Source organism: Cricetulus griseus, chromosome 10, assembly GCF_003668045.3.
Source record: "Cricetulus griseus strain 17A/GY chromosome 10, alternate assembly CriGri-PICRH-1.0, whole genome shotgun sequence".
NCBI classification, from domain to species: domain Eukaryota; kingdom Metazoa; phylum Chordata; class Mammalia; order Rodentia; family Cricetidae; genus Cricetulus; species Cricetulus griseus.
Window position 1 is genome coordinate 16,715,261 of NC_048603.1, and position 21,297 is coordinate 16,736,557.

General features: G+C 46.6%; 1 protein-coding gene across 1 annotated transcript in view; it reads right to left on the reverse strand.

Annotated features, from left to right (window-relative positions):
• Positions 1–1,187: 1,187 nt before the first annotated feature.
• The window catches only part of Laptm4b (lysosomal protein transmembrane 4 beta), a 40,863-nt gene continuing 20,753 nt past the window's right edge, over positions 1,188–21,297 (reverse strand). Inside the window, exons 2-7 of the mRNA XM_027431529.2 lie at positions 21,100–21,211; positions 15,275–15,348; positions 14,677–14,799; positions 12,691–12,789; positions 9,933–10,028; positions 1,188–1,268 (exon numbers count right to left, since the gene is read on the reverse strand). Coding sequence (XP_027287330.1) covers positions 1,188–1,268; positions 9,933–10,028; positions 12,691–12,789; positions 14,677–14,799; positions 15,275–15,348; positions 21,100–21,211 — 585 coding nt within the window. The remainder of the gene's footprint in view (positions 1,269–9,932; positions 10,029–12,690; positions 12,790–14,676; positions 14,800–15,274; positions 15,349–21,099; positions 21,212–21,297) is intronic.

The window sequence follows — 21,297 nt, forward strand, 5'->3', positions numbered from 1 at the left end:
AAGCTCCTTGCTAAGCTTATAGAAAGCAAAACCCCATCTCTTAAAAAAAAAGGCTGGGTTATGGGTACTGTGGACACAAAGGTATCACACACACCACGACGAGATAACCAAAGTCTGCAAGGACAGGTAAGAAACACTGAACGCTGGGTGTTGTTGGTCCAACTGACCCAATTTCATCAGCATTGGGTATTAGATACATCTGTGTAAAACGACCGAGCTGTGTGCAGCCCCAGCCCCAGAGGGCGGTGAGAGTGGCTGGGCACAATCATTAGAGCCAAGGCTGTTTTCCTGGATGCAGACAAACTTTTATTGCAAAGCCTCCATGTACAGCACATTCAGCGATGAACAAGCCAGGGGAGCTGCTCACTTCCAGAGACAAGAGACATTAACATCTTTCCCAGTTCAGTCTAGAACATTCCACGAGGGAGCGATCCTCATCTTTCTGAAGACCGCTTGACATTTTCAACAGATAATTAGACATATTAAAAAAAAAATTAGGGTGTATCCCGCAAGGAGAGAGGATAAAAACCCTTTTCCATACTTGTAGACAAACACACATGGGCAGTTCTACTTAATGCCGCAAGAGAGATTTGCTGGGGCAAGACGCCGAGGAAAAGTGGGTGCCTTGATGCCAAACAGACCACCCCAGAACAACAGACACCCTGGGCGGCGGGTTCCTGCCCTTACCGTTTGGAGTCTTTATTCAGCACAGAGTAAATCCTTGACCGGCAAATTCAGAGTATCACTGGATTTGGGGATAGTAAGTTACATCACAAATGTAAGGGCTCCTAACTACCTGGTTAGAGTAATTAACGTTATTTGTATCAGGGTTTGTTCTATACACTGGAATGGTTTAAGTATTATCTAATTTTCGTTTTATGCTTTGAAGAGAGTCAGAAGGGATGGAGAGAAACAGTGTGACCTAGTGCCCAGCAGCTACAAACCAGCCTCTGAAAAGGCCATCTACAGTTCTGGGACAGACTAAGGGAGCTCATTGCACCCCACACCCCATACCCCACCAAAATAACCTACGGCCACCCTGGTGTTCTAACTACAGAGGATGTTTCTAACGACAGGGGCTTCAGACTTAACATCTAAATGGTAAAATGTGGTATTTTATCAGCAAACAGGCTCAAAGAGCTCGTCTTGGGAGTGACATCAGAGGACGGATCGATCAATCCATCGGTTCAGGCAGACACATATGGCGGTGGTGGCTCCTTGGCAGTGCCGGTCACAGCAGTGGTATCATCGCACGGAGGCAAAAGCACCTGGAAAGGAGAGCCCAGAGTCGGTGTTTAAAGTTGGCACACAGTCTCGGACCCTGCGGTGAACACTCAGGCGGTCACTCATGTGACCGGTTCCGTAGCTGAAAGTTTTTCTTTCTCTCTCCCAGTCCCGTTGGACTGGTTCCTCTCCTGACTGCCAATCCCTACAGCCACTTATTAAATAATCATTCTGAGGCTTAATATTAATTATGTTTGTTTGGCCAATGGCTCAGGCATATTACTGACTAGCTCTCATAATTAAATTAACCCATTTTTATTATTCTATGTTTTACCACAAGGCTTGTGGCTTGTTACCTCACATCTTGCTTCCCCTGTGGCTTCACGGTGTCTCCCCTGACTCTACCCTCTCTCTCTCTCTGTAACTCTGCTTGGGTTTTCCACATGGCTCTATTCTGCCTGGCCATTGGCCAAATCAGCTTTATTCATCAACCAGTAAAAGCAACACATATCCGCAGCATACAAAGGACAGCCCACATCACAGTACTCAATCCAGCCTCTCACTAGCTGGTAGATATATTTAATGAGACTCTGAAACCTTAAAACAGCACCTGGGGAGGGACTTGTGGGGCCTCTGCTTTTCACACTTCCTACCTGTGCCTGCATAGCCAGATGGTGTGTGTGTGCACACACGAGGGCAGGCCCACTCAGTACTGACCTCAAGTGATGGTGAGGACCGTAACCACACTCACAGTCACATTTTCATCATCATATCCTTGAGCAGATTATGTACTCTTGGGTTTTACGCCTATAAAGACCTGAAGACCAGAGGCCTATGAAGAAACTGACACCCTGCTTGGCATGACCTGTAGAAGCTAGACAGGAACTAAAGAGTAAGTGCCAACTGACAGATAAACACCTCTGTGCTTACACTTCAAGCACAAAATCAGAACTGCTCAAGGTTATCCACTGCTCAGAAAGAGAATAGTAACAGATTAAAAAAAAAAAAAAAATCACACTGTTGGGGCCTGGAGAGACGGCTCAGAGGTTAAGAGAGCACTGATTGCTTTTCCAGAGGTCCTGAGTTCAATTCCCAGCAACCACATGGTGGCTCACAGCCATCTATAATGAGATCTGGTGCCCTCTTCCGATGTGCAGGTATACATGGGGGCAGAATGTTGCATACATAATAAATGAATACATATAAAGTAAAAGAGTTGATTTAAAAAAAACCACACTGTGTATTTTCTATTCTAGATCCATTTAGACTTAAAGTAGTAAATATCCATACATGCCATAAAGTGTGCCTGTCCCATAGGCTCCTGGAGGAATCCCACTGCTAAAAGCCCTTCTGTTTGTCACACCTGCTCTCCTTACCTCACACAGCACTTACACCCCTCGCTATTTTTCTCTCTTTTCCACTCGTAACTCCCATAGGCTGCAGCCATTACCTCACTCTAGAGTGGGACCTCGTATCCACTTGATAGTGGGTCTCTGGAGTTATAAACGGCAACGCATCATTTAGTCCGTCTCTGACATTTCCCCAGAAGTTAAGCTGGCCCACTAAGACAGTTGTCTGGATTGTTTGGACTCAACCAGAAATCAGAAACCACAGCAGTGTTATTAACGAGGCACTGGAGGAATGAGGACTTGGTTGAGAAGGTGTGGCTGGAACTGCTGGGTGGAGAATAACCCTTCCTGTTGGAACAGGACAGAGCTCATCACCTACTGTCAGCAAGGCAAAGCTAGGATGTGTAAGAGCATCCCACTCAGACTTCTCTGGGCAAGCCAGAAGCAGCAGTCAGGTTCAGGGGGAGCCCCGACACAACCCACTACTGACTGTACTACCCAGAGGCACGCTGCAGGCAGGGGACACAGAACCCAGGTCGCCTTCCTTCGTACGGTGCATCTAGCTGGCATGGCTCACAGGCAAGCAGGTGACAAGACAACTGGCAAGGTCTAGCTCCAATCAGACTAACTGGCAACTTCGGCAAGACTCCTGACACCATGTCCCAGAAGTAGCTGTTCCTGGCAGCCCCAAGGTCTTTGTTTCCAAAGGGGGCAGTTAACTGTGTCCCTGCATCCTGAATACATCACAGATTAGGCAAAGGACAGAAACACCCCAGACGATGGGTCTGGATTACTCTATGGCAAGGAGGACCTGCAGGGGTCCCCACAAGGGATCCGGCCACGCTTCTATTTGACAGATGTGTACCCTAACCACTGTAGTGCTCAAGGCACTCACATCTGCAACACAAACCCAGTAACACGCTGCGTGCCGTCTGTTGAGGAGCAGAGCAGGCAAAACATGAAAGGACCATCAAGAACAGGGGATACCAGTGCAGAGTGGACATCATGCAAAGCCTTCCCCGAAGGCAGTGACTAGCCAGTAGAGAGAACATTCTTTCTCATGAAAACGTGAATATACATTTTGTGTAGGGAGACAGGAGGCGGGGCTGTGGAGCAGCTTCTGGAAAGTCTGAGGGGCTGGCCACTGTCTACTTATCGGAGAAGGCTAGGAGACGCAGCTGGGAAGGCAAGCGAGGCTCTTTACATGTTTTTGTGGCCTGAGCCTCTAGCACATGTGTGTATGCTTGTATCAACTAGGATTAGTAACCTACGGCCGGAGGAAGCCGGGAACGGCATTAGGAACAGGACTGTAGGATGACGGTTGGGCGTTATCTTCTACTGAGGAATGTCCTGGCCCTGTCCGTCCATAACTATCACTATCTTTGGAGAAATCTCACACAGTGGGGCGGCTGAGGGAACTAAAGCAGCTTTGTCTCTCTACTTTCTCACAAAAGGAAACATTCAGGTCAGATTTCTCCAAAATGCTCACAAATGGAACTCGATGTTTTCTTTCCGGGGACGCACAATTATGTTCTGTCTAAATAAAACCTTCACGCTTTGGTAGTCTCGATGTTCATTATCAAACCTGTACGGAAGTCTCCCTGTGAGTCAGCATTTCAACACTGACAATCTTCTCTCCGAAATACTCCACTGACTTCCGCCTGTAAGGCCAAGTCAAGCGGCTGGAAGAATTTTTCCCTCCACCGAAGCTGGTGACAGACACCGTTTCCAGTGTTCTCTGTTGACTGTGAAATATTTCTCACGTGGCATCTCTTGCTACTTTTGAAAGTTCTCTAGACAAACTAGATTGAATTATCAAGGCTCAGCATCATCTTATCTAAATGATGCTGAACTTGGTCCTGGCTGAAAGGCAGGATGGTTGTAATTTAAGAAAAGCAGCGCTCGCTCGAGAGAAAGACGCCATTCGAGAGGGTTCAAGCAGAGGGTTGTTTTGTTTTTGTTTTTTTAATTAAGGAAAGGGATCATAAAAAGGGGAAGGGGGGCTGGAGAGATAGCTCAGCCTTAAAGAGCACTTGACTGCTCTTCCAGAGGTCCTGAGTTCAATTCCCTGCAACCACATGGTGGCTCACAACCATCTGTAATGAGATCTGGTGACATACTTGCAAGCAGAACACTGTATACATAATAAATGAATTAATCTTAAAAGGGGGGGGGGAGAAAAAGGGAGATAGGGAGGGGAGACTGGCCTCCTCTAGGGACAGGGGCAGCAGGAGAGAGGGAAGAGGGGGAGAGGGAGAGAGGGAGAAAGAGAGAGGATGGGAGGTGGGCGGGGCCCTTTTAAAAGGGAACACAGTGACTGTGCAGTGTCTGCAGCTGAGGGCGTATCCTGTCAGAACCCCAAGAGCAGGCCAGTACAGATGCCTGAATTCTAACAAGGATGGTTGAAGCCAGGACCACCATTCCGTTTCTATTATGGTCTGTTAACACCAACCACACAGCCAGGCTCCTTTTTTTCTGAAAGGTGAATGAAGTACTTGGACATTGAGAGAAATAATTCTAATATGATCCCCCCCACACACACACACACAACACTATACATTCAATAAATTAAAATCTGGTAAACAAGCCGGGCGTTGGTGGCGCACGCCTTTAATCCCAGCACTCGGGTGGCAGAGGCAGTTTGAGGCCAGCCTGGTCTCCAGAGCGAGTGCCAGGACAGCCTCCAAAGCTACACAGAGAAACCCTGTCTCGGAAAACAAAAAATAAAATAAAATCTGGAAAAACAAATTCACTTCATCAGAGCTACAGCTATGCTTCATGCAACAGAAAACATACAATTTCATCAGATGTCAACGTCCTGGAGGGTGTTTCCATAACTAAGATGGCCACATCATCACCCAAGCAATACAGTTATGGAATCACCATGTAACATGCATGCTGTTGTACACTGAAACATTGTTGTCCCTACTTACTGGTAAAACCAGACAATGGTTAGCACCAGGGTTAGGGCTGGACTTGAACTGTATTTGAATTTACCTAGTATAGGCTTATCTGTAACTCTCCAGTTGCAGGGTATTGTGGATAAGCAAGCTACTCGTGATTTCAGACAGTCTCCAAACAAGTATCACAAAATGTTGAAATATAGGCTGATTATCATCCAGACACAACCAAACTACCTGGAGACTGCCCAGATCATTATCCTACAGGCATTTCTGAGGGGCACTGTCTTAACTGTTAACTGATACAGCTCCATGATAAATTTTGTGTTAATTTCTTTTCCTGGGTGTATCACCAGGTAAGTGGTGCATTTGCCTGAGTTTCTGCAGCTGACTGAAGAACAAGCCTTTTCAGTAAGTGGTTTAAAAGTATAGTCACAAACAAGAGAGTACCCTGCCACTCGCTCCCATGACCACCAACTCTTATTTCTTCCTACAGCTCTCAGAATCCACCCTGCCCCCTTGCTACCCTCCTAGTAAACCTCTATTCTGTGCCCTTAGCTCAGTTCACAGTTACCAGATCCACACCAACTTCACACAAAGGCCTCTTAAAATTAAAAGGGTGAGGTGTGTGTGTGTGGGGGGGGTGGTGGCTAAACAGTTCACACAAACTACTTAGTGGAGAAAAGAGCCACTTAAAAATGTTACTGGGGCCGGGTGTTGGTGGCTCACGCCTTTAATCCCAGCACTCGGGAGGCAGAGGCAGGCGGATCTCTGTGAGTTCGAGGCCAGCCTGGTCTCCAGATCGAGTGCCAGGACAGGCTCCAAAGCTACAGAGAAACCCTGTCTCGGAAAAAAAAAAAAAAAAAAGGTCACTGGGGCAGGGCTGGAGAGATGGCTCAGAGGTTAAGAGCACCGACTCCTCTTCCAGAGGTCCTGAGTTCAATTCCCAGCAACCACATGGTGGCTCACAACCATCCATTATGCGATCTGGTGCCCTCTTCTGGCCTTCAAGACAGGGTTCCTCTGTATTGCTTTGGAGCCTGCCCTGGATCTCACTCTGTAGACCAGGCTGGGATTAAAGGTGTGTCCACCAACACCCGGCTAGATAAATACAATCTTTAAATAAATAAAAAAAAAATTGTCACTGGAAATACGACCGCCCTTTTACATCATAGCATTCCAAAGGCCAGAAGTTTCAAAACCAACAAATTATGGGAAATGTTTCCAAACCTCTAAACCCAGTAAAGTTTTCCCTCCTCTTGTCCCACACTTGAAGAATCTCGCTGTTTCCCAGGCCCTTTGGGTCATCTAAGCAGATGTTCTTGAATCTGGCTAAAACACATCGGAAGCTCATCCACTTGTCCGGCCAATTAGTTGTGACTTTTCTGCAGAAAGACTAAGGCTTGTTTGTGTTTTATGCTGCTGACTGTCTAGTTCTTGGAGATGAATGACTCTCAAGTCCAATTAAGGATCTTTCTTGTTGCCAGTTTCAACACCCCCTCCCTCTTTCCTATGTTTAAGAAAAACAACAGAACCTGGTCAAGAACTTGCCTCTAACCATGACTAATTTATACTAAGAAAACTCAGACTAGCAGTTGGAGGAAAAGAAAAAGGGAAGGAGAAGGAAAAAGAGAACTGTGGACAATTATGGAAAGTTGTGGGGGCAACCATAATGCCACTCCCACTGCAAAGCTGTTCAGAGCATTCTGGTGGCCAAAGGTTGGCCTTAACTGACCTTCAGTATGTCAGAGAAATGGCTACAGGGAGACGGTCTGCCTTCCACGGGAGCTTTTTCTTTTAACTGTATTTTTAAAGCAGATTCAAGAGAAAGCCCCGCACACTGAAATACTTTTGGAAGGATAAGCTTGCACAAGGTGATCTGAACCAGCGCCTATACTGGCATAGCATAACTGACTGCATGAAGCTTACATTTTCCTTAAAATGATTAAGAACCTACCTCTCCTATCCAAGTCTATAATGCTTTTATCTGGACTCGGAATTTCAGACACATTTTAGCTAAATATTAATCTCACTGATTCAGAGGACCCTGGTCCCACAGGAATTGGGATCCATACACTTTGGTAAAAATACTGCTATGACCTGAGTTTATTAGTGAAACTAATGATCTATTTCACTAACAAGTTATTAGTGAAATATATTAAGCTTTTAAGAACTTCAATTTGCTAATGTTTATTGTGAAGAACATTTCCACGATATACATGCTTATCATTTTAATGTGTTTTCTTCCCCCAGTGAGCACATTTTCAGGGCATTAGGAAGAGAACGCGATGTTACATAATGTATCCACCACGTGATTTCTCCAACATGGGGCTCGAAAGGGGAGGGCGAATCTCCCCTAGGCACCAACAGTGCTGGGGCCAGGCAGCTGCGGTGACGCAGAAGGGGCACCTTGGGATATTTTAAACCTTTTATTTATTTCTCTCAGGGGAAACACATGGAGCAGGCTGCTGTCAAACCATGCATATGTGACTGCTTATCCCAAAGATGAGTTGGGTATTTATTCCCGTGGCCTGAAAGAATCACTCAGACCTCAAGGCGTTGTTTGGGACCCTCCGCCCCAGGCAATCCCAGCATGGTCTAGCTGGGAATGGAGGCAGGGTAACCCTGGGAATGATGCCCATTATCTAGAACTCATTCCTGTCCTTCCCCTGAGCAAACCACAGCATGTGCACCGTCTTAGAAAAGGAGACGAAGCGTGTTTACTTACTAACAAGAGCCCAGTATCTGTCCACGAAGGTCGACATGAATGTAGCCTGGGAGAAGAGCCATCTGGCCCAATACTTAATATGAAGTGAGAGCCAGGCATGACATATTACTGTGTTGATGCGGATGCCCAATTCTGACTGACACGGGCAGAGGAGAAACTCAGATTGGTATGTGCCATGGGAAACTAGACCACTCCAACATTCTGGAAGGTCTCTGCGGCAGGTGTCGGCACATTTGGTTATTAAATTAGAATGCCAACATTAAAACCCCCAGTTCTTGCCAAAATAGAGAGATCTCTAAAATGATGGAGTACTCCAACCCTCAGAGTCCACATTACACCCTCCAGATATCATTTTCCACCAAAAAGAAACGGCCTCTTGGACAAACGGCAGACCACAGAACCGGTGTCGGAAACACATGAGCGACAGCAAGAACCCTGAAGAGCTCCGGATGGGGCTCCAACCAGCCAGGGATGGCCTAACCTAAGCGTCAGTGCTATGGACTTCGATGTGTGTCTGCGTTACCGAAAGCTTGTGCTCTCCCTTCCTGAAGACACACGATAGGTACGGAACGGGAAGTTTCATTTAGGATCATTTACACAACTTATCAGGACACATGTAGCTTCCACTGGAATAACTTCCGCTCTTCACTGTTTGCCGCCGTTTGGTGGACGGTCTACGTTCATGTGTACTGGTGTTTTAGCTGCATGTGTGTCTGTGTACCGTGTGCACGGCTGGGCTGGTGCTCTCGGGAAAGGTGGGAGCCAGATCTGGAACTGGAGTTACGGAGGGCTGTGAGGTACCGTCATGCTGGGAAGTGAACAAGGCCCCCCCCTCCCCCCCGGGGTAGCAGCAACAGCTCTTAACTGCTGAGCCACCTTGACAGACCGTTTCATTTCACCGGTTGGTTATTTTCCATGACTGTTTTCCAAGCTCAATTATTACCTATGTCGTGGTCTGAATGTGAGATGCCCTAGACGCCCCACCCTACCCCTGAGACTCACAAGTTAAAGGCTTGGTCCCCAGCTAGTGGACCCAGTCACTGAAAGCAACTGGACACCAAGGACTCTGACCCGACCAATGGACTGATCTATTAGTAACCCTATTGATGGTTCCATATGGTCTTCTCATAATCTGATGGTATTATTACTGCGAGCTGATTGAAACTTTTGGAAGCGGGGCTTGCTTAGAAGGAAGTAGGTCACCGGGAGCCCTGGCTTAGTCAGAGGCATCTCCATAGTGCTCTCTGCTCCCTGGCTGCCCTGGAGTGAGCAGCCTCTGGCACCACAGGGTCTACTGCCACGATATTCTTCCTATCCACTACAAGTCCCTGGTAATGGAACAAGTCTAATCGCACGACAGAAATGTCTAAAGTATAACAAAAAGAACTCTTCTCCCTCAGAGTCATTTCAGGTATCTGACAAAAACTACAACCTGGTAGACCAAGCAAACGTAAAACATGTCTTAACCAGGTAGTGGTGGCATACTCATTTAATCCCAGCAACTGGGAGGCAGAGGCAGGCAGATCTCTGTAAGTTCAAGGGCAGCCTGGTCTATGGAGTGAGTTCCAGGACAGCCAGGACTACACAGAGACACCGTCTTGAAGAAACACGCACGCACGCACGCACACAACCACGTCTCAAAACAGCAGGAAGTAGAAAACACTAAAAACATTAGCCACATCCCACAGCAGAGGGTGGGGGAGGTCTCACCTTGGGTGACATCACACTTACCGTGGTGTCATTGCTGGTAACGTACACCAGGACATCCGAGGAGTTCCTGCCATTGATGTATCGGTAGCAGCTCCAAACACAGCTTATCAAGTAACCCTGCAGGCAACAGCCACTGAGTTTTTAATTTTCAAACCACACATGACTTAAAACAAAGTAACATCATGAAGCCTTTATTTACACACGCATGCTAATGTTACTAAACCTAACGCATTTGAAACTGCAGAAGTGGGTATGGTAGCTTTCTGGCAAGGGGTGCACTGGGGCACACCAGAGGACGACGGCATTAATACTAGGGATGGGAGGGGCCCACCCTAGAAGTGGGCGGTTAAAAGGAACAATTGCTACCAACATTGGTCAAATTTATTAACCCGTTTACCACTACACTACTTATTCTTTGCCAAGAGGAGAAACAAACTTGCTGTGTAGCCCAGGCTAGCCTCAAGCCCCACCCCACTCCAGTCTTAACACCACGACTTCCTGTTATAACAGGCTCACACTACTTGACCGTTTTTATTCCACAGGGTTGTCTGATTTTATTATACCATTTTCTTTTTTTTAAAGAGCTTTTGTTTAATTTTTTAATGATTTACTCATTTTTTATTTTATGTCCATTGGTGTTTTCTCTGCATGTCTGTCTGTGTGAGGGTGTCATATCCTCTGGAATTGTAGTTATAGACAGGTGTGAGCACCCATGTGGGTGCTGGGAATTGAACTCAGGACCTCTGGAAGAGCAGTCAGTGCTCTTAACCCCTGAGCCATCTCTCCAGCCTATTATGGTATCTAGAGGTACTTAAGATTATCACCCAGAACAACAACCTGCTAGCAATGACTCGTGAGAGATGTTAGATCAGGGGTTTTCCCTGTGCTCTTGCATCAATCACCTTTAAATGGATTAGAGCTCAATTATTTCAAAATGCCCCCCCTAAATTTTAAAATTCTTTGTTTGTTTTAAAACATTAGACAGAGAAAGAGAACAGGAATATCACACACTGCTGTTAAAGACGTCAAACAGTACGGTTGTCCCCACCCGCAAGTGTCAATCAAGTTACCAGAGGTTCTAGCAATCCTACCCCAGGGACTGTACGTCCACACGACTGGAAACTCATGTCCACCCACACTTTATGCAAGACTGTGAGGAGCAGCATAGTCCGCTCTAGCCAAAGTGGAAGCAACTGGATGCCTGCCGTGTGCTGGGTATTGTGGTGTGTCACACAGCAGGGCCTATCACAGCGAGGGCATGTGGGAAGAGTTGAGAAAATGCCTCCATCAGACTGGGCTGAAGATAAGCCCGTGGGGCTTTTTTTCTTAAGTAATGACGGATATGGGAGGGTTCAAGCCACTGTGGGTGGTGTCATCCTGAGTCTTGGGTTGTATGAAAATGAGAAGCTGAGCAAGCAATGGAGAAAACCAGTGAGCAGTGTTCCTGCATGATCTCCGCTTCAGTTCCTGCCTTGGCTTCCCACGACAAACCGTGACCCAGGAATGTAAGGAAAATCAACACTTTCCTCCTCGAAGTTGCTTTTGGTCGTGGGTTTTATCACAGTAACAGAAAGAAAACCAGGGCAGCAACCTAGGAGAAAAAAAAGCCATCCACAAAGACCAACACACAGCGTGACTATACTCATGTAGAGTGTCTACAATACATCAATCTAGAGACAGCAAAAGAATGCGGTGGTTTTCCAGTGGTAACTAAACAGCCTGGCGTGGTGGTGCGCACCTTTAACCCAGCACTCGGGAGGCAGAGGCAGGTGGATTTCTCTGGATTGGAGGCCAGCCTGGTCTACAAACAGTGAGTTCCAGAACAGCCGGGGCTGTTACACAGAGAAAGCTTGTCTCAAAAACAAAACAAAACAAAAACAGAAAAACCCACTGTACTTATACAGTATGGGAAAAAAAGAAAAAAAACTTATACAGTATGTGAGTATGTGCAGCCACAGAGCTAAAGCTGCACACTCCTATAGTGCATTACAAAGTACTGACTTGCATTTCTTTTAATGACATCTACTTTATAAGAGTGTGTGCATGTGTGCACACGTGTGTGTGTACGTGAATACCCACACCTATGTGCATGTGCACATGACATTGTCCGTGTAATCCGAGGATGGCTTTTGGGAGCTGGTTCTCTTTATTCCACTCTGTGGGTTCCTGGAGCTGAACTCACATCAGTTCACCAGCTTTGCAGCAAGGACCTTTACCCACCAAGCCATTCGTTAAAATGGTCCAGCTTTGTGACACTTTGAATTGCAGAGCAATAAAAACTGCGCATGTGTGATATTCATTCAAATACATGCATCTAACTTCTGCGGCATTACCACTAAAAACAAGTACAACGACAGAGTGCATGTTGCAGTATTATATACTATGTAATGTGTAACCTTAATTTGTTCCCAGATACATCTTTTTTAATTTTTATTTTATGTGTGTGTGTGTGTTTTGCCCGAGTGTGTGTGTGCGTGTGTGCATGCGTGTGTGTGTATGTGTGTGTGTGTGTCTAGAGTTACGGATGGTTGTGAGCCACCATGCAGGTGCCGCTGACAGAACTTGAGTCCTCTGGAAGAACAGAAAGTACTGCTAACCACCGACCCATCTCTCCTTGACTGGCCTGAGGAATTTGAGTTAGGATTTCTCTCACACACAGACAACAGAGTAAACTGTAACGTTAGGAAGCCAAGAGGCAAAGGACAGATTATTTTGTTACTTCTCTCGAATTCGGGAGTACGTTTACTATTTAGTCCATACGGAGAATATTCGTGCTTACCTTAAATGTCAAAACAATGCTGATAAACAGAAGGATAATAAGGACCAGACAAGTAGGATTCACGGACATTATATCGTCTCTGTAGGGGAAGCTGGGAGGCTGAAAGGGAAGGGGGCCTCATTAGCAAATTCCATTCAACTGTGGAGAAATATTACACAGTCAGCAGCCCAGGGCGCTCACCTGAGAGCAGATCATTATTATTATTTAGGACATGTAGCACAAATAATAAAAACCCAGCAACAGATATTGGGGTTAAAGCTGAAGATCAGAGAAGCAAAACAGCCCAGCCACTGGACAGTTCTCATCTCTACCAAGACTCACCACACCTCGAATTGCACTGCTACTCAGACTCACTGAGACCGCCATGAGTTCCTGTCTCCTCCCGCCTTATATCCCTCTCTCCACCCAGCCAGATCACTCCTGTCTCCACCTCCCGAGTGCTGCTGGGGTTAAAGACATGTCATCCCAAGTGCTGGGATTAAAGGCGTGAGGGCTGTTTCTCTTTTAGACCGATTCACACTCATGTGGCCCAGAGTGGCCTTGAACTCACGGAGATCCATCTGCCTCTGTCTCCTGAGTGCCGGGATTAAAGGTGTGCGCCACCACTGCCTGGCCTCTCTGGCTGTGCCTAGTTTTGCACTCTGATCTTCAAGAAAGCTTTATTAGGTCATCAACAAAATACCACCACAAAAATCTCTCCCGCCTCTACCCATGAAACAGCAACAAACAGTGAGCTAAGGATAACAGTGTGCTCATAACTCAGGCACTCTAGCAAAGCAGAGTCTGTACAGAGAGACTCCACAGAGCCAATGCATGCACCTGGTCTCTGAGGTAACCTTTTGTTTAAGTCAGGGGTTGTTACTGAGTTGTTCTTCCCGAAGGAATTCCAGGGCCTTTGTGTAACTTAGTCTTGAGATGGACCTGGCAAACCAGGAGGTCTCATATGGCTGAGAACTGCAGAGGTAATGGTCCCTTCAAACAACTCCAGATAAAAAGAGGTTTTGGTATACGGATATTAGTTTGCCAAAGGTGGTTTTTGTGTAACAATAAAAGAGGCTTTTGCACAGTACTGGGCAGGCAGGTGTATCTCTTAAATTGAGGGCAGCCTGGTCTACACAAGTTCCAGGACAGGCAAGGCTATACAGAGAAACCCCATCATATGGAAAAAACGAAAAGGGGGGGGAGGCTTTTGCAAAGCCATGAGGCAGTCAGTTTTATCGGAAGCTGCTGCTTTCATTCTGGAGTGACTCTTTCACCCTCACACACAAAGAACAAGAGTCAAAGAAGGAGTCATGAGCGGACGTGAAACGCCACTCACTCACTGCACCCTGGAGTCCACCGTCAGGGTGTGGTACTCGGGACACTTCTGGTGTGGTGACCGGGCAGTGTCTTCTTGGTTTTCATCAAGTTCTGGATATTCTAAAGAGTATGTGCAGGACAAGGAGGAGAAACTTCCTAAAATGCATTCCTCTGCTAAATGGCACATCTTTCTGGACAGCAGGTTCTCTTACGAGTTTGTTTTGTAAGCAAAGACGGTAAATTACCCCAGGCTAAAAAAATGAAGAGCACACACTATGAAAAGGCACACACACCTATATTAACTGTTTTACAGGACTCTGGCTTGGGATCACCAGCAGCATTCTCAGATAACCGAGTTTCTAACTCCCTGTCTTCTAATTCGTCAGCAGTAGCCATCAGGGGAATGTCCACAATTCCCTTTCATTGCCGTCTCTAGGCATCACTGTCTTATCTCCTGCAGGTTCCGGAAGGTTATGATGGACACAGTATCCCAAAAACGCCCTAGTAATTAAAACTCCCGCCTTTAAGAAAACACTCAGCAATCTGACCAGCTACTCGAGTGCAAGTTCAAAATCTACTTAACGTATGTCCCGATAATAACGTATGTCCAGACAATAACATATGTCCCGATAATGCTCTGTCCTCTACTCAGTCAGACCCTTCAGGACAAGAGGCAGGGCCACCTACCAGCTGCCGTATGTACTCCTGGATGGAGTTTGGATAGACAAGCACGGTGATGGCAACCAAGGTATTCAGGGCGAAATCGAAGATCTGGTAACAGAAGAACGGTATGATCCAGGCAGCGTGTTGCTAAACACGAGAAAACAGAATGGTCATGCCACGGGTGTAACAGGACTTCACCAATCTGAAGGGACCGGGAACTGGCAGTCATTAAGCCAGACCATCATGGCAACTGGCTCGCCAAGCCGGGGCCGTCAAAACAAAATGGTGGGCGTTGATGGTAACGTTGGTTTTTTACCAGTTTTCCTAGTACCATGAAGAATTACAGAGTTCTAAAGATTCTAGCAGAAAACTATGAATAATCCCATACCCCGAACAGGCAATCCCACAGATGACACTAATGCAGGAGTTTGGGGTGTCAAATGACCCTTTCAGAGGGGTCGCCTAAGACCATCAGTAAACACGGATATTTATATTATGATTTATGGCAGTAGCAAAATTACGGCTATAAACCAGTATGGAAAATAATGTTATGGTTGGGGGTCACCACCACAAGGAACTGTGTTGCAGGGTCACGGCACTAGGGATGTTGAGAACCACTTACCTTGTACGCTCCGTAAGTAGCCATAGCACATATCAGGATCATGAGGAGAGAGATTGCAATAGCGATGCACATGTCTGGCAAAAGGTCAAAGGGCGGGGGGGGGGAGGAGACAAACAATTAAACCCACTACTGAACACACTGAGTTTCTCTTTAAAGTCTTTTTGTTTATAAATCAACAACAGGAGACACCTTTATTCGACCTAAATCCTGAGTGACTGTACGGTAGCTAAAGGGCAGAGATACTGGTTATACAGATACCAGACAACGTTGGCCTTCTAGTCCACTAACTACAGAAACACTCGTTAACTCAGACATCCTATCGCCACGCAGGTGTCTATCTGTATTCTATACACTCACACGCGTGGAACTTTTCCATGCTTGCTCATTCACTTAAGATTACAAACCTCGGTTTCAAGACCCTAATTTCCCAATTTACTCTCAAGCGATTCCCGCCTCTCATCTTACTTCATCGCTTGGGCCGTCTACACCACCTAACCGTGTTCAAACATGGTTAACCGCTTGGACCTTACGCCTGCGGCTTCCTTCATTTCTCCTATGATCAGAAAGGTCCCAGGCAAATTCACCTCCTTGGAAAGCTGCCCCGAGCGTCTCCTGCTTCCACCACTGTGCCCAACCTCATGCAGAATTATCGTTCTTAGTCTGGTTTCTCTCCAGGTAAGAGCACTACACTGTTTCCTACCGCCACCATCTGGGTGAGGTATGCCTTTCTAGCCCTTAGAGAGGCAGCACGTGGGCACAGGGACCTATAGCAAGAAGTTTACCTACAGTAAGACAAACACACACACCACACATACACACACACACCATACACACACAGAGACACACCACACTCATACACTCACACACACACAAAAAGACACAACACACACACACAACACACACACACACACACACACACACTCAGCTTCCAGACTTAAGAGAGTGAAAAATACCTCATTAATGGCATTTATACTGATTACAGTAATCACAGTTAACCGAGGCTTTTTGTTGCTTTGCTAGTAAGAAGAACACGGTCACACGTTCTTTTCTCTCCAGCCCCTCACATATTCTTACAGCACATCGCTGATCTGGAGTGGTTCCTGGAGGTAGCAGCTGGACACTTGTTTATCCAGGAAGCCTGTATCTTCAGCGCAGGGTGCAGCCAAGCTAAGTCCTGACGCTGAGGGCAGTGAGATATCTGCACAACAGTTTTCAAATGTCTTAATTCTTCCCAGCTGAGGTAGACACTGTTCTTTTTGTTTGTTTGCTTCAGGGTTTTTCGAGACAGGGTTTCTCTGTGTAGCTTTGGAGCCTGTCCTGGAACTCACTCTGGAGACCAGGCTGGCCTCAAACTCACAGAGATCCACCTGCCTCTGCCTCCCGAGTGCTGGGATTAAAGGCGTGCACCACCAACGCCCGGCTAGACGCTGTTCTTACTGAACAGAGTATAAAGTGAGGGCTTGGCGTTGTGGGACATTCTGAGAGCATGTGCACCAAAAGGCTGGCCTGTGACCACTCTGCCATAGTTGGCCTGAAAGGCACACCCCTCCTGCCTCAGCCTCCCCAAGTACTGGATTACAGGCCTGAACCTCCACGCCCAGCTCTGGATTCCCTCTTGAATTAAAGTCTTTCATACACTTAGTAAGTATCTGGATAATTTTCTTTGATATAAAAAATCTGAAAAAAACAAATATATGCCACATATATATATACATATACATATACATATACATACATACATACATACATCAGTAGTGGCGCACGCCTTTAATCCCAGCACTCGGGAGGCAGAGGCAGGAGGAACTCTGTGAGTTCGAGGCCAGACTGGCCTAAAGAGTGAGTTCCAGGACAGCCAGAGCTACACTGAGAAACCCTGTCTCAAAAAACAAAAATCAAAACAAAACAAAATATAGCCAAGGTGCTGAATATGCCAACCACCGAACCATGGGACTTCAAAGGCGCATAGATCTATTCCATCCCACAGTCGATTTTTTTATAACGTGAAAAATTTATACATATGCGTGCATGCGCGCGTGTGTGTGTGTGTGTGTGTGTGTGTGTGTGTGTGTGTGATATTTCTTTGACAGAAACTGTCTAAAAGCTAGATGTTAACGTGTGGAAAATTCCTGCGTTTCCTTTATCCTAATGGATCCCCTAATGAAGAATTCCCTACTTTGATCACCCTCTACCGGATCGCTGAGGAATAAGACCCATGCCGTCTGCCCAGCTAAAGTTTCCCGTCAGATCTGCGAGCTCTCAGGCAGCAACATGAGCTGGGCTACGGCTCAGGCTGTGGAGCGTTTCGTTCGCTCGCATTCAAAAGGCCCTGGGTCTCACCTCCAGAACTTTGTAAAGCTACAGATGGTGGTATACATGCCTGGAGCAGGCTGAAGGTCATCCCAGGGTACAGAGAGCTAAGGCCACTGTTGGCTACAGAAGATGCCACTCCCCCCACATATGTATGTAAAGGTACATGTATGTAAACATGTACACACATGAATCCTTTTAAAATAAGATTTGTTTTCTGTTTACGGGTGTTCTGTCTGCATGTGTGTGTGTGTTCAGGGCCCATAGAGGCCAGAGGAGGGCATCAAATCCTCTGGAACTTATATGCAGTGGCATCTTGCCTTGCCAGTGAACTTGTGGTGGTGGCCGCACCCTTTGGGGGTGGTTTCAGCTGCAGACTTGACCCATTATAAGGTAAAGGAGGCGCTGGCTCTCTCTTGTTGCAGATCGTGTCAGAAGGGCAGAGACCTCAGTGGTTATTTACTCGTATCTGTGTAAGCTGTTCCCTAATAAACACCCATTTATCATCTATCTTGGGTCTGGTGAACTCATTTAAACCCCGCCTGCGGTTACACAGTGGGTTATAAGCCACTGCTCGTATGTTGGGATCCCAATTCAGATCCTCTGTAAGAGACAAGTGCTTCCAATCCTAGGCCATCTCTCCAGTACCAAAAGCAGCTCTATAAACTTACAGAATTTCCAATTACAACTACACAGTTGACTGAACCAAACCTCAAGGCCTATTTATTTAACTCTATCTACTCCTGGTTTAAGCAGGATTTTAAAAAATTATTTATTTATTATGTATGCAGTGTTCTGTATGCCTGCAGGCCAGAAGAGGGCACCAGATCTCATTATAGATGGTTGTGAGCCACCACCATGTGGTTGCTGGGAATTGAATTCAGGACCCCAGGAAGAGCAGCTAATGCTCTTAACCTCTGAGCCATCTCTCCAGCCTGGTTTAAATACTTAAAGGCCTGTCCAGTACAGTGAGGTCTGACCTACAAAGTTAGTGTCCCACCCCACCAATCCCGTGGAGTACTGAGGACCAAAACCAGTCCTCATGAACACTCATCGGGCAAGCATTCCACCGGAGACCTCTGTTTCCAGACTTCGCTCCAAACACAATTAACTAATGTATTCGTTTATTTTATTTTATTTTGGAAATAGGGTCTTCTGCAGTTCAAAGCTGGCCTTGAACTTGTTATGTGGCTTAGAGTAGCCCTGAACTTCTGGTCCCTCTGCCTCAGCCTCCTTCCTGTCTTCTAGGGTCAACAGGCACCTGGACAGATAACCATTGAGATCAGTGGTGGTAAAAGATGGTTATGTAGCTTGATTGTTCTCTGGTTCCTCCTCCCAACCTCTGAGAGTCGGAGCCCTTCAGAACGGTTCTAGGAATCCTTTCTTACCTCTCCAGCATCCAGGACAAGGGCACCTCCTCATCCCTGTCTCAACCTACACCAATTCACACCCTTCAAACACAGCAGATCTGTCGTCTATGAACCCAGCAAGGTTGCGTCTTACGGAACACTTATTACAGATCCCATCCCCAGCGCTATCTGTGTTAGATACAATTAATCCCTCTATTAAAGCAAAGCAAGGTCAGTCATGAGCTCACAGCACCCTCGTAGTAACTGGCATTCAGTCCAAGCCCCAGAGCCTAACACATCTAAAGTCAAAATCTCATCTTCATCCTAGGTTGTGTTTCTATCTTCCTTCGCCAGCCTTTCTCACCTCTGTGGACATGAGTCAAGTGAAAGAGATGTCATCCTGGATCGCCCCCTCTCACCAATGTCTGCCCAAACCCAGCTACTCCCCATCCCCAATGCTCTCCTCCCTCTAGAGAAACGTCTCTAAGGCCAGAACCCTAGGCTGTGCTCAAAGCCACACAACTTCACTCTGAAAACAAAATCCACAACACTCGGGGGATGGAGAGATGGCTCAGCGGTTAAGAGCACTGGCCGCTTCTCCAGATGCCCTGGACTTGATTCCCAGCACCCACATGTCAGCTCACAACCATCTACAACTCCAGTTCCAGGGGATCCGATGTCCTCCTGGTACTTGCGGTACACAGATACACATGCAAGCAAAACAACCATACACATCTAAAAAAAAAAAAAGAAAGTTTTAAAAACCCACAGCACTCACCACTCTTTCAATTCCTTGTGGTCTTTCAATTCCTGTGGTTTCTCAAAACTAAATACTTGCAGCTTGAGCCACCCTGCCCACGTCATTTTTTGCCTTCCAGCCTCGCTTCCTTAAACTCTTATAAAGTTCTACTGAGCTGATAATAAATCAATTTGCCCAACCTCCTGTTCCGGGTCACGAGTAGCACTACCTGTCCCTTAGCCAAGACCCAGCAGGACTGAACATACGAGGTCTATGCCACAGGGATCCATGGGCTGGCAATTCCTCCCCACTCAGCCTCATGCTCGAATCCATTGCTGGGGAGAGGCTCCAATCTTTTTGTTTTGTTTGGTTTGTTTTTTTTGTTTTTAGAGACAGGGTTTCTCTGTGGCTTTGGAGGCTGTCCTGGAACTTTCTCTTGTAGATCAGGCTGGTCTTGAACTCACAGAGATCCACCTCTGCCTCCCGAGTGCTGGGACTAAAGGCATGCGCCACCAACGCCCGGCTCGAGAGGCTCCAATCTTAGCAACTAACAAGCAACAACCACCTTCTGGGAAGAAAGGCAACTCCTGGTGTTAGCAGAATGTCCAATGATGTATATACTCCTTTTTCTCCTTGTTTCCTGCTATTTATTCGCTCTCCCTGGCAAAAAGCCCAAGTCGATGACAAAGCTCAGTGTGGTAGTCTACATCTATAATCCCAGCATCGGGAGACAGAGACAGAAGAAGGGTCAGAAGGAGCTCGAGGTTAGATTTTGCTAAATATAAAGTTCCAGGTCAGCATAAGCCACATGAAATCCTGCCTCAAAAAGTCTATGAGAAAGATACAGTTTTGGGGGGTTTTGCGTTTGTTTGTTTGTTTTGTTTTTCGAGATGGGATTTCTATGTGTAGCTTTGTAGACCAGGCTGGTCTGGAACTCAGAGATCCGCCTGCCTCTGCCTCCCCAGTGCTGGGACTAAAGACGTGCACCGCCACCGTCTGGCTGTGAAAGATGTAGATTTTAAAATGTCTGAATTCCAAACTTGGCATAGTAGCTCATGTATTTATCATCTGTGCACTTGGAGTAGAGGCAGGAAGAGCAGGGGCTTCAAGGTCGTCCGCCTTTGGGACATAGAGAATGTGTGGACTATATACGATACACGAGACCCCATAAAAATGGAGGGAAAGGTCACTCTGGTAAGATGTGTAAAACCACAGATCTGACGGTCATTAAGAACAGAGACCCAGCACGGGCAGCAGACGTTAAGTATTTGCTGATTTGATTTGTAACGATGGAGAGAAAATAAAGTTAAAATAGCAGCTCAAATAGGCCCTTGAATCAATATTTGTAATTTAACAGAAAAGGCAGACAGTCAGACTCCTTGTCCCAGGAAATCCCAAAAATATCACCAGCTGTCATCTGAGGTACTTACTGGCATCATCCATGAACTCGAATTCCCCTCCTAGTTCAGAGCTTGAGAAGTGGTACTGGTCGGGATCGGCCAGGGCGCTCAGTAGGACCAGCAGGACCACCGAGTTGATGATCTGCAGGAAGAAGAGAGGAGGTGAGACTCCCGCCCTGGACAGAGTCAGACCACCCACGGTGTTTCAGATCTGCAGCTGAGAGAGCG